General features: G+C 42.9%; 2 protein-coding genes across 2 annotated transcripts in view; both read right to left on the bottom strand.

The window, feature by feature from the left end:
• vgll4b (vestigial-like family member 4b) overlaps window positions 1-12,242 on the bottom strand; it is a 40,495-nt gene extending 28,253 nt beyond the window's left edge. The window contains exon 1 of the mRNA XM_080001542.1: window positions 12,178-12,242. Coding sequence (XP_079857668.1) covers window positions 12,178-12,241 — 64 coding nt within the window. The 5' untranslated portion in view covers window position 12,242. The remainder of the gene's footprint in view (window positions 1-12,177) is intronic.
• A 1,959-nt stretch (window positions 12,243-14,201) lies between these two features.
• The window catches only part of tamm41 (TAM41 mitochondrial translocator assembly and maintenance homolog), a 5,664-nt gene continuing 1,228 nt past the window's right edge, over window positions 14,202-18,637 (bottom strand). Inside the window, exons 4-8 of the mRNA XM_080000275.1 lie at window positions 18,305-18,455; window positions 16,951-17,096; window positions 15,400-15,565; window positions 15,162-15,224; window positions 14,202-14,879 (exon numbers count right to left, since the gene is read on the bottom strand). Coding sequence (XP_079856401.1) covers window positions 14,788-14,879; window positions 15,162-15,224; window positions 15,400-15,565; window positions 16,951-17,096; window positions 18,305-18,455 — 618 coding nt within the window. The 3' untranslated portion in view covers window positions 14,202-14,787. The remainder of the gene's footprint in view (window positions 14,880-15,161; window positions 15,225-15,399; window positions 15,566-16,950; window positions 17,097-18,304; window positions 18,456-18,637) is intronic.

The following is an 18,637-nucleotide window of genomic DNA, read 5'->3' as shown; positions in this document are numbered from 1 at the left end:
ACGGAGAGATGCTTGCGACTTTCATTTTTTTTTTTTTTTTTATATAAACTTGACTCATTGTGGTGATGGATTCCCACACACACACACACACACACACACACACAACACTCAATATATTAATTGTAAGAATACAACACTGTTCTCCTTGTATCCAACATGTTATCTTTTTCTGGTTGTCACACCTAATGGTACCTCTAGCAGCACATTCGCAAAGGAGCTACACTCTGAAATGCCCTTTAAATTGGAAGCGCCCCAATCCACCTAACTGGCAACTGAGTTATGCTGGGGAACAAAGTCTGATACAGTGTTTGTGTTACATCCTGGAACCCTTTGGGATTGAGCAAGTCTACTAAGGTGATTAATGGTTATACAAGCGGTGGTAAAATTCCATCCCTTTCTCCATAGGGACAAGTTGTTACACATAAACCACGGCTGTTAAAAAGAAATTGGGCTTTCCCCGGCTGCGCCTACGGAGAGGAGTGTTGCTGAAATTCACGAGAGAGACGCTGACCTGGAGGTGTTTGGAAGGAGAGGATGACAGGCCATCGCTTCTTGTTAGAACACATAAAGGACTGAATTTACAATCTACTGCAGAAGTTTGCACAACACCCCTAAATCTTCCATATTTCCCGTCACCATCCTATCACCATTTGCTCGATCCACTTATCTCTCTGAAACCATCTACCTCGACATCTTATTTGATAACAACCCATTTGATCATTGACACCGTTTTAGCATGTGCCTGTGTGTAGCGTGTCTGGGCTTCTCCAGGGAGTAGGTGTGTCTTGATAACAACATTCAGGCCTGGTGGTGAGTCACCCTAATGCTTTATTAACACGCTGTAGTGTTTGGAAACCAACATCACCGAGGAAAGAGAAATTAAAACCTTGCATCTCTCAAAAATGTTTCCACCCCTTCCTTTCTTTCTTTCTTTGTTCCTGTCTGTTTCTTGATAACTTAATTTACTCTTTACTTTGTTGACCAGGTGGATCTGATGATGTTCCCTTTTCCTAATTCCAGCCATTCTCAACAATCCCTGTACGTCAGCGAAAATCAATAACATTGAGGTTATGACTAGATTACATCATGATGCCCTGATTTGAAACATGGCTTCCCCTCCCTTGTTTAACTTTATGATAAGATAAAATAAGCTTATCATAAGATATGATAAAAAGAAACCTGCATTTTAAGTTATGGTGGGTAGAAAAGTTTCCAAGGAAAATGGAAAACTTAAGCTTAAATATTTCCTTAAAATTGTATGAACTAAGCTAAGCTAATGTAGATCCACTCCTGCTGTTAGTGTACAGTATTTGACACTGTAAACTAAAAGCTCAGTTTTCTATGGAGAGCTTTGGGTGATACCGCCAAGAAGTCACTTCACAGGATTACCACAACACAAGGCAACAAAACACTGTCAGACCTAAACACAGGTTTCATGGGAGCGTTTGTACACACATCAGGAGAGGAAATATCAGGTTGCTCCATGTAAACAACAAAAAAAAAAAAAAAAGGTAAGTAATTCTATGGAGGTAAAGCTGCTGTATACTGGTGTTCTTCCACCTTTGTATTGTGTGTGTGTGTGTGTGTGTGTGTGTGTGGTGAGATATAGGAAACCTCCCAAAGACTTCCACAAATTGTTTCATCCCACACTCACTTCAGGGGAGAGGAGAATTGGCCTAGTTTTGACATTTTTCTAGATCTTCATAAAATCTAACACAGGTTAAAGGGGATCTATAATGAAAAACATCTGGGCTTTGGAGGCAACCACGCTTCCCAAAGGAGGGACCAGATCTATTACTCATGGGACTGATCATCAGATCACCTAATCCAATCGAAGGCAGAAAGCAGAGGAAGTGACGACACTGCACTTTCGTCTCACCCCCGCAGGTATACAGTATTTTGCGGATTGACTTCCGCTTCCTCCTCTTTTAGCTGCTGAGCGCCTCGGAAGGGCACCGTACCGTAGTAATATTTCTGGTCCCTCCTCAGGGAACCGTGGTTGCCTACGCAACGCATAAGTTCCCTGCAATCTATTACTGCAATCTATTACCCATTGGACCATATACCATCACGCGATAGTATGGTGATCACCCGAGGGAGGTTCACATAATAAGGTATACATGAGTGGACGTGTGAGGAAAAATGCTTGTGGGATACTTTCTGTAACATCTGCATACTCAGGTCTGTGCGCCAAATACGGCATGCGGCAGTGCAAACCTAGTAATGTCATATCCTCCACCGACGCCCCCCTGAAGAGGGCCCAAGAGGAGAACACTCCCCTGGTGGAGTGTGCATACAGGCCCTGAGGAGCCTCTAATGACAGGCTCCTGTAGGTCAAGTCTATGCTTCCACCAGCCAATGAGCCAATTACTCCTTGGACAGGAGCCTACCCTTTGCTTGGGCGCCGAAGCACAAAAACAACTGCTCCCCGCGCCTAAATCCCCTTGTGCGGTCCATATAACACCGCGGTGCCCGAACTGGGCACAAAGTGTTAAGCCTCTCCTGCTCCCCTGACTCAAAAGGCGGTGAGGAGAAGGCCACTAACTCAATGACCTGACTCCGAAACAGAGTGGGAATGACCCTCGGGGTGAAAGAAGCATTAGGACGCATGACCACTTCATCACCTCCATCCACAAACTGTATGCAGGATGGGTGGACTGACAGTGCCTGCAGCTCGCCGATCCATTTCACCGATTTCCCCAGCACAGATCCTGCACGAAGGAACAGTGCACTTCTCCCCACTGACAAGATCCTCTTGCACCTCAGTGACAGTCACCCTGCTGTGCTTGTCCTTCAATGGGTGGAAACTGCATTCCACCCTTGGAATGCCCCGGCTGCCAGCATGTAGTGGGGTAGTGCCACGGCCGCTGACACCATCATTCCCAGTAGTTTCTGACAGAAATGTGACGTCACTGACTGTCCGGGTCTGAACTGTGACGCGCATGACTTGATGGCCTGACGGACCATCCTAGAAACAGAGTCCAACTCCATGGTCAGAAAAATTCCAATCTTTTTTGGGGACAACAAAGTATCTGCTGTCGTGTCCTAGTGCCTCCCGCTCTACCGGGATGCTCTGTATCACTCCCTTTCTCAGCAGAGAATCTATTTCTCTCGCAAGAACCCCTGCTTGACAGGCCCGGATCACCAATTTCACTTTTCCCCTGAAAGCTGGCGGGGGGGCAGGAGAACTCAATGATGTAGCCCTCGGTGACCGGTTTCTGTATCCATGGACTTTTCATGCATGCGCGCCAAGCCACTGCACATTGCAGCAGCACTGGATTGGGCGCGTGCGTGTTTATTGTGCGGGCCCCTGAGATCCGCACTTTAAGACAAACGTTCAAACTGGGCCTTGTAGTGCTTTAACAAATACTACTGAATTCGATCTTTTCGTAAAGTGCTACTAATTATATGATCGATCCAACAAGAAAAATTAAGTTCTGAGTTACAATATTTTTATGATACATCACAAGACAAGGGCTGGACTAGGCTTGGGCAGATTTATGACTAAATCATCTAAATCGCAATCGACTCCATTGATCGCAATTGACATTGATGACGGATTATTTTATTTTTTTTAACCGCCAGTAAAAATCTGAGCATTGAAATGGTGTAAGTGCAGTTTACCGTGTTCTGAAATTTAAGGGGAGACAAGGAGGGAGAGAGGGGTCGGAGGCTCTCCCTCTCTCCGCTCAGAGCTGTCGAGTAACCACTGGTGATCGGATCTCACTTCCCCGCTCTACAGTCCCGTGCACAGACTAGGAGGGGCAGGTGCTCCCTCCCTCCCTCCCTCCCTACCTACCTACCTACCTATCTCTTGCCCAGGCAATCCGCTGCGTCGATGCCCATTCACGCTTAAAAAAAAACAAAAAACAAAACGCGCCTGATAAAAAGGGAACCATGGGGTGATGATAATAATATAGCAATATGTAATATAATCTCATACAGAAAGATTTTCATTTATTTTGTTTCCTTAGGTTCTTACTTGTATGGAAAATGAAAAACATAAACCTAAACATAAACCGCCTAGCAGGCAGAGTTTGTTTTTTTTTTTCCTCCAGACAGCGGTGCGCGCCGGCTCCTGTGTCTGTCTTATTTTAGATCTATTTATTTTCGTTTGTTTCCTACATGTATGAGACAGTTTTTAAACAAAACTGAGTTAAGGGACTGTTCCGTCTCGTTCCAAGAAAACTTGTGTGTCTCCAGTGTCCCGACAGTGACTTACTTTAGTACAATCTGGATGTTTTTGTGTAAATACTTTACTTGTAAATAATAAATCCTGGACTTCTGGAACGGGGAGAACGCATTTGCCACATTACATAAGATTTTATGTGCGTGCAAACCCCCCATAAAATCGTATCGCTGCCCCCCAGCAATCAGCGATTGGAATTTTGCACGATGGCCCAAGCCTAAGCTGGACTGGGACAAAAAATTGGCCCAGGCATTTTTGGCCCAGGCGGCCAAGCTGAGGGGGGATAAGTGAGTGACTTCTGAGTGAGAAGCCTCCCTGTTAAAAATCACTCTGATCGCGCTGCCGATCTCTGAGCCGTGGCATCTGACACAAGAAACAGAGGAAGGGGGGAGGGGTGGGGCCTAGTAGGAGATGTGATTAGGCCAGCCCAGTGTCAGTATAGAAAAATAACCAATGGGCCGCTGTCCCTGCTTTATGGGTTGACTGTTGGACAACTTTCTTTTTTATTTATTTTTTCTCGGCCCCATTGTGCACTGGCCCACTGGGAAAATGCGTGGTATGCCAGATTACCAGTCCACCCCTGCACAAGACACTTATCTTGGCTTCAGTGACAGCAACAGGACAGCCAAACTGTGAAAAGTACTTTCCCTGATGGATGACCTCTGACCTCCAACTTGTAGAAGGATTCTCTACTGACCAACAGTTCCACTAGCCTTTCCTTGCATTCCTCTACATACTGCGTTTCTTGTTCTCCTCTCACTCCAGGAGTGAGAGGAGAACAAAGCGCACTACAGCTAGATGGCGCACTACAGCTAGATGGGAAACTTTTGCTGAAAGCTGACTATGGTACACCACCATACACCGATCAACTTTCTTTTATGTCATCACTAGGATTTTTAAAAAACATTTTATAGTTAATGCATTAAGTTAATGCATTCTTCCAGGTATAGCTGACTGCAGCACATAAAATATTTACTGTGAGATGTGATGAACATGGTTCTCTATCTGGTGTGTGCGGGGGAGCAACGTTAATTCTCGTACAACCACAAGTACCACAAGGACATAATGTATGTAGGAGTCATTAAGTTCATTCATGTTTTGAAAAATAAAATCAGATCAAATTAAAGCTTTGACAGATTTGTCATATTTTATTGACATAAATAACTACTAAGGGTTATAAAACAGTATTTGTGTGGAACTACAGAAACTGTTATCAAAAAGAGAGGAATGAAAAACATGCATTGCTTAAATGCTTTTGAGAGAAGATTCCCTTCAACACAGCAGCCCTGGCACTAAACAACCAGTGTGGACAGCATTGGAACGTTACTCTATTCCCTAGGTTTTCTTAATATTATATTATATTTCCTGAAAGCTTCTAACTCATTCGGGTGGTGTTGCGCTGCTATTTAGGGTCATAGTTGTGCTCTTCTCACAGGATAGGTTTGCCATTTTTCAACCCAGGCATTATTAAAATGTTAGTTCCATCACTGTTCATAGCACAACCTCAAACGCTCACCGCTCTGCTGCATCCTCTCACTGTGCTTATACTGTATGCAGACCAGTGGGGCAAGGTTTGAAGCTTTTAAAATTGGTCAACTCAATATGTTATTATACAGATGGTCTTCATATGTTATACTGAAAAAATATGGTCACAAACCATGCATTTTACCAGGTTTTCATTGCAAGTCCCCAAATCAGCTCTTTTGTTTACCTGCGTCCTATTGTAAGAGACTAGAAACTGGACGTTGTGTTGCTTCCTAGTAGCAACCTGCTGTGGCCAACATTACGCTTGGGATGTATTTTGGCTGTTGCAAAAAATGATATTACTGTTAGTTAAAAACAAAAAATGTGCACCTATTATATGAGTTTCCAATTTTCAAAGAGTCCTGTTTTTTTAAGGCTTAAAACTTTGCCCTGTTGGGTTGGGTTTAAGCAAAGTGAGAAGCTGCAGCAGAGCAGCACATTAATAAGATGAAAAGTGAATATCAAAAAAATAAAAACAAAACAAGGCCCCGTTGTATTCGGCCCTGTGACCTTCAAAGCCCGACCTTTGACCCTGCGGCCACGGTTGCCCCTTTCCTCTCAGCTTTTAATGGCTGCTTGATGAAGCATAACAAGCTACCCACCCAGTGCCGATGAGGAAACCAGCCAGAAAAACCGAAGACAGGGGTGGGTGGAAGGGCAGATGAGGAGAGAAAGGAAAACAATGGGAGATGAGCTGCCAGCTTTATTCCCTTTCATCTGCCTTGAATTAGCAAATGTGCAAATTTCCAAGCAATTCACTTCAGCAAGGACCAGGGCTCCTATATCACAGATGTTTGTATGTCACTTCTACCTTATAAAATATTGAGAACCTTATAACAGCAATAAGACTTTGCAGATAAGAGGAGATTTATCTACATCAGGCTCCCTGAGCCACAAGCCTAGATAGGAAACGATAAGTCAAACACAGTTTACAGAGCATGCCATCATACCGCCTGACACTCAACACTGCTGAGAGCTATAAACACTGAGTGAAGACCTGATAAGGGAAAAACAAAGGCATACAAATACAGTAAATTACGCTTTTTATTAACACAGTCTGGCTGGCATAGACAGACAAAGGCAATGCCCTACTATTAAAACTAGACATCTGTTTGCTCTATAAGGACAGTAGTGCTGAAATACTCGCAATCAAGCCTGACAGGAGGAAACGCGTAAGGTTCATGAAGCATCAAATGATCTTGAAGAGTTTATTTATCTTTAAGAGACCAATGAAATATTTAGGCCTTGCACCCCCCACTAAAGCTCTACAGTCTGAAATAAAAATATATATATAAATGACAAGGCTTAACATTATTTTTCCCTTGGAAGCTTGTCCTCTTGGTAAGAGCTTTAACTGTGTGTGAGGAGTCAACATTGACATGGCCGACATCGTTGGAGCTCAAACTCTGGACCAGGAAGCAGTTGAACCAGTCCTTCAATGTTACTTTGTTGGTCTCTGAGCTAGTTAGATGGCAACTTTCAAGTATTGGACTAGTTAATGTCTACATCTAGCACCTTAAGTGTAAGTAATCAATGAGAAAGACAACCAATTGCAAATCACTCGCACCGTGTATCAAACCTTTTGTTTAAAGTCAGGATTAGGAAAATTTAAATACCTCCGCTTTTGTGTTCTTTATAATCTATTTTTGGTATAAGGGGTTAAGCAGACAACACAAGAAGAAATAAGTATGCTCTATAAACACTTTGATCATGCATACTTTGATCAATTATTTTTACATTTTAAACAGGGCAGAGCGGGGCAAATGTATACAAGACAACACATACTGTAGGGGCTGACGAAACCAGCAAGTGGTGGTGGTCAGACCAGGATGAGACAAATACATAATCCCTTTCTATATAGATTCTAAATAGCTCAGACAAACCCAGGAACACACGCTTTTTGGGATATCTTTGATAAAAACCAACGCAGTAAATCTTTGATGGCTCCCCTGTCCCAGAGTGTTCGTTTTCAGTCTTGCTGTGTAATGTAACCCTGACTACGATGACAGAACAGTCAAAACACTGACAAACTGGAGGACACACCCATACTCAGCTGAAGAACACACACACACACACACACACACACACACACACACACACACACACACACACACACACACACACACACACACACACACACACACACACACACACACACACACACACACACACACACACACACACACACGTCTAAATTGAAATTTGACTTGCTTGAAGGGCAGCATGAGTCACCATGCAGAGTCTCTTATTTAAATTTTCTCTACTTTCTAAAAGCGACATCTGCCCAAACTATGAAATATGTAAACACACAAAACAAAATTACCAAATGTAATTCAAGACAAGCCATTTCACACATTTCAGATCATGGGGGTGTAAATCCATCTTGGGTTAGATTTACTTCCTAGTTAGTATATGCATTTAAACTGGAGGTCCGATTATAAGTCTGTCTGTTAAATCAAAAGTGGGGCGAACCACATACTGTAATTTAAAATACATTTTAATTATAGGGGGTTGTAAATATGTATATTTATCCCATATTGCAAGGATTAGCCTCACCACCACTAAATACCTACACTTGCCTTGGTCATGGAGACTTGCACAGAAAGTTTTAATGGACTACTTCTCTCAGACCAAACACTGACCCGGGGCTAGGAAAAGACTGGGATGTTTGAACAAGCCATGGAAACTGTAACAACGAGAGAAAGAGGTATACATCGAGAGAAAGAGAGGGAGAAGTCGAGAAAAAGAGAGAGCATCTGTTTGCGTGTGCGTCCATGCTAATAAACAAGCAAGGGTGTTTGTATGTATTTGTATCTCTGTGTGTACAGCACCGGAACAGAGAGAATGGACCAGACGTCAGCCCACCTCCTTCTTGTGGCAGCAGTTGGCCTTTTGTTGTGGCTCCTTCTAAAATCAAGGGGCCTTTATTCCAGGCCTTGATTATGGCCAAAAACCACAGGCCCTTTTCTGGGATTATTGGCTTTAACGCACGCCATCCTTGAGAAGAAAATGCTTCTGTATGCAAAGATCTTTTGACGACTTGACAGCTCGTTGTAAGAGCCTTTATTTTCAGGTGACCAGCGGAGACATTTTATACAATCCCTACATTTACAAGGAGTTTTTTTTGACAATACACCACTTTTCTTTTATTTTATACTATTTTATACAAATTCATTGAGGTCTTAGCAAGAGTTAAAAATGACACAATTAATAGATGTGACAAATCGGTGTTGGACAGCATTTGTCCAACACAACAGCAAGAGACTAAACTATCAGGTAGCTGGAACAACGGAGAAAGAACATTAGAAACTTTTTCCAACAGCAATAATTAAATATTGGTCAAGAACAATTTTGATCTCTTAGCACAGTTGTATGCAGAATCTGGAGTTCATTTGTTATTTGTTTCATTTTAATTTAGAGCCAGTTTTAGTCAGTTCCATTTAGAGCCTCTAGGCATGCCAGTTAGTGATGGATGCCCTCAAAGCAGAACCCCACCCTCCTGAGATGCCCGAGGGCTAGACACCCCTTCCTGGTCGGCAGGGTCACTTTCCAGCCTACATACAGTGACATAAATCTGGATCTGTACATAAATTAAAATATCAATATTATTGTTTACTAACTTTCAGATCACTTCAGAGCCACAGCCTACTAAGCGCATAATATGCATTTAGTAGGCCGCGGCTCTGAAGTGAAATTTTATTTTCCTCTGAAAGTTAATAAAGAATTAATAAAGAAAGTCATGCCATTGATGACATAAGCATAATGTATACATTATGCTTATGTTATTCATAGCATCACTTTCTTCTCAAGATAACACCTTTGTTGGGTGACACTGAAGCCAAATTACATGGAACACTGGTCCAAATACTAGCCACTGTTCTACACTATTGAATAACTTCAACTAGTTTTCCTTCAGTATGACACTAGTAGAATCAGTTGCATCTTGCAGCCCCAAACTAAATGCATGAGACTACAGTGCTCACGGTGATGATTTATTTTGCTTGCGTTGTGAGATCAATGGAAGATGGCAAATGAGAGAGAACGTCTCCCATACAAATGTGGTAGCATGTTTTCTTGTAAATAGCAGAATCTGTATTGACCCACATGCTTGTTTATTTTCCACCTATTTTCCCCCCAGACTACCGCACGGTCCTCTATTAGTATTTTTTTCTTTCACTTAACTCAAACACATATCACTAGTAAAGTTTGGGGCTAGCTTTCATCAAAGACAAACTTTACTGATAGCTGTTAAAGATAACATTCCCTTTCACAGAACAGTAAAAACAGCATGGATTGTTGCTGTTGTTTGAAAGCGTCCAGGGTAACTGGGGCATGATAGCAACAAAAACAACATTACGGTCTTGGTCAAAATATTCCAAATTTCAACACATTTCATTCAATACCTCCAACATTCATATTTCGCACAAATATTTTTTTGTGGTCAAAAATTTAATTTATACTATTATTTTGTGATAACCGTTGGATTTTTTTTAAATTACTATAAGTAAGTTAGCAGTGGCATTGTTTTAAATTAATGGGCAATGGTTTAAATTCTCAATTCTAAACAATACTCAATTCAGCACTTGCCCTAACAAGCCCCGTTTAGCTCCGCTGAGTAAAAGCAGCTATTGTGAAGGAAGCAGCCCCGGCCTCTTTGCACGTCAAGTGCTCTGGCAGCGAGCACTGCACAGGCATTTCAAAGGTCTGTCATAAATGCAAACAAGTGGGATGACCTTTCTGACTTAACTGCTTTCATTTTCTGACTCAACTTCTTTTTGCCTTTCTACCTGCACCATGTGTTTTGGCTATTTAGTTTGCAGATTGGCTAAGTACGGGGGTTAGTCTATAAGTCTATTGGCTAGGTCTATTGGACGGGTTTAGCACACTGGCTGGCTGACTGCCTGTTCTTTCTTCAGACTATTATAGAAACAGGTTGAGTGCATTGTGTCTGGACAAAGAGACTATGCCCAGCCCACAATAAAAAAGTGACATCAGCGGAGAAGCAAAAAAACAATAACACCACAGGGGAGCGAGGGAGGGACAGGGAGGAGGGAAGGAGAGCTCCCATTCCATTTTACTCAAGAGGTGCAAGAGCTTGTATTGAGCTCATATAAAGCAAAGCATTATGGGAGCAACCCAGAAACACGGCAGATAATGACAGTTGGAACTCTTTCAAGCTGTCACTCCTAATCTTTCACTTGACCCACAAAGAACGGAGATCATTTTACATTTTTTTTTTTTCCACGGTTAAACGTATAGTTAATGAGCAAGACTAAAACATTTTCTTCCCCTTTCTACTTGTGCCGCCTTCTATACAATAACATATAGGTCTAAAATGATTGGAAGTTATTCAGCCCATTATCTGTTTGAATGGATCCTCCACACATTTAAAACACCTGTGAAACTTTATTATAAACAACTATGCTTGTGGAAACAATGAAATGTGACAGAATTGTGAAATCCATCAGCCTCCACTAAACCATTATGCCTCCTCGAGAATGGTCAAAGTGGGTTAAAGTTTCAACCAATTAGACAGCAAGTAGATACTTAAATCTCAGTTCAATTGCATTGAGCAAAGAATATGCCTATCCTAACCTTAACACTTTAATTATCAGCAAATCCCTGGATAAAAGAATCATTGCACCATTTGTTGAATGGTTGGTGTCGCCATATAATTCACCCAGTGCAGGGCTGTGCTGGCTAAGCAGGGGCCTGCTGAGAGGGATTGGCTATTGCTTCTTAATCTCGGAAGGAATTTTTTTATTTCCCCCCCCGCCAATGCTTCAACTCCTCGGACATTATTAGAAATGAAGAAACATACACAGATAGAGGTTTAAAAGGAGAGTAGGAGTTAGAGAGCATGGGCAGAGAGATGCAGAAAGACAGACCGAGACAAACAAAGCAAGACAGTGGCGGAGAGAGAGAGAGAGAGAGAGAGAGAGAGAGAGAGACAGAGAGAGAGAGAGAGAGAGAGAGAGAGAGAGAGAGAGAGAGAGAGAGAGATGGAGGGATCAAGTATAAAGAAAGATACTGAGGGGAAGGAAAGGCAGCATCGTGTTTTAGAACCACTCCGGCCACATTCTAGGCAACGTAGGTTAACACAAGCTGCTGGCAGTTAAGCATGGTGGCTCTTATTTGCCTATATACAGTATCTCCAACTGTGGTGCAACCCAGTTACAAAGACAGGTATTGTCTCATGGCGAAGGAGCGGGACGTCCACCCGGAGTTAAACATATTGTTGTACTCAATGGAGGTGTAACAACAGAGTTGTTATAGAAATGAAATGGTAGTCAGCACACCCTGCACGCATGGAGCGCTCCAGACCAGGCGCACGTCGTGACCTCCCATGTCCCTCTTCATCCATCTCTCTTACGCACAGATCGACTTGCAGCCGAGCGTCATCTCAGCCCGAACACACACACACACCCACACACACACACACACACACACGGAGACGGACTCACGTTTCTCGTCATCTGCGTGAACTAGCGATGCTGCTCTCGACAGAACATCCAGCGGTGTCTCCATGCTTGGCTATCTGTGTGGACGGGGTGGACAGATGTCAGCAGCAGCAGACCCACGTCATAGAGCAGTGGCTACATCAATCACGACAGGTTCCGTTTGTTTAGACTCAAGAACTCTGCAGAAAGTCCTAAAAGCCTGAGGCGCGCCAGTATTTTTCACTTGTATGTTGTTTTGGGGTTTTAATATTATTTTTGTTGTTGTTGTTGTTGTTAAACAGCTATATATAAAGTATCACGATAAATGGAATGAGTGCTGAGCCACGTCGACAAAATCAAACATTACTTTTTGATATTTGAGGAACAACCATCAGTAACGGCGATGTTATGTCCAAGCAGGTGGAGGCATCGATTAGAACCGCGTATGAGGCGACGGGGAACGGCGTTCATTTCCTGCGACTCGGCCTTAAAAACATTGAACTGTATCGCGATATAACCAAATCCGAGCCGACATCTAGCCTCGTATATCGCAATCCATCGCCCAGCAATTGGGGATTTCTGTGGACTTCCAGACTTCCTTTCCCACTTGAAGCGTTCCTAAAACGCCTGCCTCCCCCCCTCCCTCTCTCTCTCGTGGCTTTTCACAACATTCAACAGTTTCATTGTTTTGTTGAGTTTCCAATGTGGGTTGTTCCGCTTAGTTTCGACCGCACTTCACATTACCAGGAAAACGCGTGGATATCTTTAAAAAAAAAGCGAACACCCATCAAACCGCCTCCAAGCAGTGCTAGCGTTTAAAACCCACCATCGACACACGTCGCCGTGTGGCGCGAATCAATTGGCGACCCTTTACGTAACGCGGCGGCGGGGCGCAGTGCGGTGAAACGCAATCCTCGCCACTCGAGCCAAGTGCGGTCGCTCGTTAATATTACTCGAGTTTCGACGCACGGGTGGTCACAGCTCCCCCTCGTCCACTACACTGAAGTCGGGGACAAGTCCCCCCCCCTCCCTCCCTCCCTCATCCCGCACCTGAACGCGGGGCAGCCCGCGCGGAGCGGAGCGGACAACCACGTACCTCCCGTAAGCGCCACTTTGAAAACCGCCAGGGCTTCAACTACTCCGCGTGAAAACCGAAGCGACCGCGACGGCGACTTAAATCCAGCGGATCCGCGGTGGTGGTGGTGGGTGGTGGTGGGTGGTGGTGGGGGGGTGAGAGAAGGAGGCAAAAAGAGAGCGGCGTCCCGTCCCGGTCTAAAACACACACGACAGCGGGCGATCCCTCCGCCGCGACTCGGGACAAACTTGGTTGTAAACGAGGAAGGGAGGGGGAGGGAGGGAGGGAGGGGGGGGGGAGAATGCCTGGAATGATGGAATTCTGTTCCTAGCAGGTGGTGAGAGTACTGGCCGCTGATTGGTCGAGCCGCAAGGAATGATGTCATCATAAATTATGGTAATTCATCATGACGTCACGTCCGCCAGAGGGTTGGGGTTTTTTTTTGTTGTTTTTTTTTTGCGTTGTTTACTTTTTATTTTTTGAATGATCAGGAAGGCGTTATGAGACGCATCGATTAACGGCGTCAGATCTAATATCCGGGCCAACCACTGTAATACCACTGCGTTATATTTTAAACAGCAATATAAAAAAAAAAAAAAAAAAAAAGAAACGCTCCCGAGTGAACGTCACCCCTTCAGGAAACACAGGAGAGAAACAAACACAGCTGAGGGATTGATCCACCTCGGAGGGTTCTGAGTGTGCCTCCAAAGTGTGTGTTCGCGCAAAACAAAGTGTGAATATTCTAAAAGGCAAGGCCACGTCAGCGTCACATTCTATAGTTGGGAGGACGCCAACGGTTCCCAAATTGTGGGCCACGACCCCGCAAACGTGATGTATGGGGGTCTTTTTTTGTGGGGGGGGGGGGGGGGGGGGTGAAAAGCATCTGCTCTACTAATCATCGACTATTTTTGGCATGGTGTGATGCATTACAGTATTTTATTAACAACACATTGAACAAGGAGATGTAGTCAGAGAACTATACAGTGAGAACAACACCATCAAAAACATTATAGTATGGGGAAAAAAAAACAAAAGAATTCTGGATTTTATCTGATCTTTTCCATTAGGTATATGAAAGAGGCACTATTATGAGACAATCTAAGTGCGGAATTGTGTTAACAACGGTAGGTTCTGCCCCCCCCCCCCCCGCCAAACTGGTTCATAGTAACAAGTGCCTTTAAAAACCATACTCTCAAGTGTCACTGCCAGATATTTGTACAAGAACGCTTCTTTCTGCCGTGATTTCGCCACAGTAAAAACCTCTGTCATTCGGAAAAAAAACACATCTTCAAGCCATTTCATGGTTTAGGACTGTTTCCTCATATAATCTAGTGCAATAGAAAGAAGAGTGACTACTGCCACACAGCCTTGCATGTTGTCCACGATCCCATCGGGACGGAGCAGTGATTCAGCGTGGAGTTTGCGAAGGGGAAGGGCGCGGTTGGCCCGGGTTTTTCCCCAGAGGAATAGACGGGATCCCGAGGGACAGGAGACATTCCAGCCCTCGTCTGTCTGACAGTCACAGAGAAAGACGAGTCCCCCAAAACAAACGGACAGAATCAGGACACTTGCGGAACGGAGGGCTTCCTCCTCCATCCTCTCCACATCTTCACCAGCTTCTTAGAGCTGTAGGACACAGTCTTCCACAATCCTGGGGAGAAGCAAAACGCACAAAATATTGTAAATTAATTGCTTGAACTCATGTGTACATATATATTTTTTGTGTTTACCCCATACAAGTCATACTGCAACAGCTGATGAGATTTAAAAGCTTTTTTTTTTCCCCACCATAATTGACAGGCAAGCTGAAAACATATCTAAATGTACTATAAATAATACCAAATAATAATAAGGCCCAAATGTTGAATTCAAAACAATCCATCATTAACACATTTTCATAATATAGTTAAAGTCAGTTGATGGACATGCTTACCAGCTGTGGCAATGCCTTTAACACTCTGTGGTATACTCGAGGACTTCACAATAGAAGCGATACCTGCAGAACAGTGAAAACACACAGATTTTATCAATCACGCTTTGATAAAACCCTTCTGCGTGAGGCACACCCTCCACCTCCATTCACCCACCCATCCGTCCACTTGGTGGGGTCAAGATATAATTCAATTAAAATGAAAACACGGCTGCGTTCTGGTTTTATCGTCTTCCGTCACCTTGTTGTACGACGGCCCCGCAGTCGGGGTCCTGTGCCACCTGCAGCAGGATCTCCTCCACGTCTCGGTTCTTCCCCGGAGGGTCCACCAGCCTTGTGATCCTCTGCTGCAGAGTCCGGGGGAGCGCCATCAGCTGGACAAACTGGCCCTCGGGACTCTTATCCACCTGCAGGTCAACCCAAGATCCAGAAGGAATGAGGAGATCACCTGGGAGAACTGGCCTACAGGGTCTCGTCTCACTAGAAGAACAAAATCGTGTTTATATCTCTCCTCTCCGTTTGGTTACTAGGCAACACATTGTTAGAATAAACCTCCAGAAGATCTTTACACAATCTGTACCGTTGTTGTTGTTGTTGTTAACAAGTTCTCAGCCTCGGATGGGTTCGGTAGCATTTCACTGGAAAACTATTGAGAAAGGCCTCCAAATAGTTTTGGGTAGGAATAAAAGTAGCACAGACATCACAATTTGAATTAAGTCACTCGTTTACATACACTATTAACACTTAAGAGCGTCCTGTCATTTTTACACTATACTAAAATAGCTCTCTGAAAAACTGGATTCACAGTGAATTGAAACCAAACCCTGTGACGAGTACGGCACAAATGAATTATTTCTCTTTGTTTTGTTTTCCCAGGACAGCGATGCCTTGGGTCCTCTGCAGCAGTATTTCGACATGTATTACATGGAAGCGGCAGAGGCAGTGGAACACACGAGATGTGATGAAACTTTATTTTTGGACCGGAAGAGGAGTAGCGCCTTACAGTGTCTAAACCTGCTTTTCGGCACACATGTCCATGCTTGTTTGGATGCTTGCACACATCATGACCACACGGACACGTGATCATACTCACTGTCCCTGGTGTGTCAGCTTATATTTAAAGCTGGAATCAGGCAAGAAGCCAATAAGAGTCACGCCCCATTTAAACTGAACCGCCTGGGTAAGGTTTGCGCCTTATCCTAGCCAGGACAAACTGGAACTTTTACATTTAAAAATCCTGTACTTCCTCATCAAGCCAGAATACTTGGATAGTATGATATGGTGTTCAGAGTTCTAAGAATAAATACAAGCACATTTTATATCAGAATAAAACATCAAACTGCCAGGTTTTAGATTTACCTGAAGTACATGTATACTGTAAATAAAGTGTATTTCACCAATTATTGTTGATTCATGTTTAAGAATACTTTTTAAAATTGTGATGAATTAACAAAAATGGCCAAGAATGTAAACACATTGCCAAAATATTACTTTTTTAAAAACTAAAGAAACCAAAAGGTTTAAATGTGAAGGCATTGGGAGATAAGAGAAAATGTTGTATATAATATAAAGATTGGGCTAGCACATTCATACTATTAAGGTGTCATGGATAACTAAATTGTGTTTTGTCCATGCACGGCATAAACGTTGAAGGCAAGTTTTTATTGTAGTTACTGAACCTGGTGTCCAGGTTGAGCTGTACGTGTAAAAAAAATTGATAAATTTTTCCTGAAATGCAGCAATGACAATTACATTTCCATGCAGAAATGTATGCGTCCGTGTGTTTTCCCACCTCTAGTTTCCCCTGTTGAGGCTTGTAGACCACTTGTGGGCAGTCCTGCAGGATATTTGTATACAAAATCCGGAAATGCTGCAAGTTGTCTTTTACAATATTGGCCACCTTTGACTTGTCCTCTCCAATAACCATTCTGAAATCACCTTAAAGGACAGCAAACAAACTACTTTACTACATTAAAAGGAAATTGACAATGTTCAAAAAGTTATCTATAATGATGATACAAAACCTTCTTAACATAATTATTTTGTGCTTGTCTTCCTTATCAGCCTCCAAGCTCTCTATTCACTTAATCCTTGACACATTTTAATTGAGTTGAATTGAATTAAACATTCATGCTGGGGTACAACATGACTCACACCAACCAAACACCAAAACCCCACCCAGATATGGGCTATAAAAACAAGTCTTTCCGGCCCTAAAGTCCTTTTGGCAGGGTAACTGTGTGTTTGTCCAAAATGATGATGATGATGATGGAAAAACGCAGTTAATATATAATGGCTAAAAGAGCTTTTATTTACATTTTTAGTTTGTGAAAATTGTTTATAAATATGTAAAAAGTTATTTACATAATTATTCATTTGCTCCACTTAGGTCATGCTGGAAACAGTTGAGTGCACAGTGAAGTGTTTTTGCAGCACAAGCCACAACCATAACTGCAGAGCATTTAAAAATTTACAAGCAAAAGCCAAAGCTAGAATGGACAAGGCTAAAGTGCTTTCTTTCCAATGTGGCATCAAACACTTTGGATGTCAAACAGAAAACCAGTTAGAAGGGAGCTGGGTTGTAGGAAGGAGACATACAATTGTCTGACTCCAAAAGGTTGGTTTTCCTATAACTATCTTTAACTGGTGTGAAAATCTGTTGCACCATTTGGGTGTATGTTCAGGGTGGGACACAAAAATGTATTGATTATGCAACTTATTGCTTTACTTCTTATCGACACAGAGGTATTTGTATAAACTGTAGCTGTCCCTCTCAACAGATGACTTAATTTCCCCACATAAGACTGCGTTACCAAAGTGTCACTACGTATTAACACCTTCGGGACTCTTTTAGAATTGATTAGGGGAGGGTGATGTTTTGTTATTTCATCTCGTTTGTAAAATGCAGTGAAACAGACAACACATTAAAAAAAGTACAGAATAAATATAGCATATGACTGAAGGATTTCCTTGCAATATAGTGTGGATCACAGAATCCCTTGTATTGTAATACCATCATTATCATGGTAAATATATCATGGTAGTATTGCACTGTGGGTAACCTGGTGATTCCCACTCTTGGCGTGTGTGTGTGTGTGTGTGTATGTACGTGTGTCTATATTCATTCCTTTGTGTTGTCTCCTTACCAGCATAGGATAGGCCAGCTATCTGCAGGAAGAGGTCTTCCTCACTGAAGCTCTCTGGCAGCATGAGGAACGAGGCCGTCACGGCACTTTTCAGGTTTCCCACCAGAGCAGCACGCAGCTTCCCGTTATCGCTCTGCACCAGCATCCTCACCTGCACAAAAACACATGCGGTTAAACTTTTACAGATGGGTGTACAAAGGGCATTTGGTACTAAAACTTTTTTTTAAATAAATAATATTTATTTCCTATATTTCAACTTCTGAAACAAAATGTATTCATTCATGTATTCAATTCAGATGCATCTGTGGAAGTCTCAATGATATGTGTGACAAG

This window comes from Zeus faber (assembly GCF_960531495.2).
Source record: "Zeus faber genome assembly, chromosome: 5".
In the NCBI taxonomy this organism is placed as follows: domain Eukaryota; kingdom Metazoa; phylum Chordata; class Actinopteri; order Zeiformes; family Zeidae; genus Zeus; species Zeus faber.
This window is presented reverse-complemented; position numbering and strand designations above follow the sequence as displayed.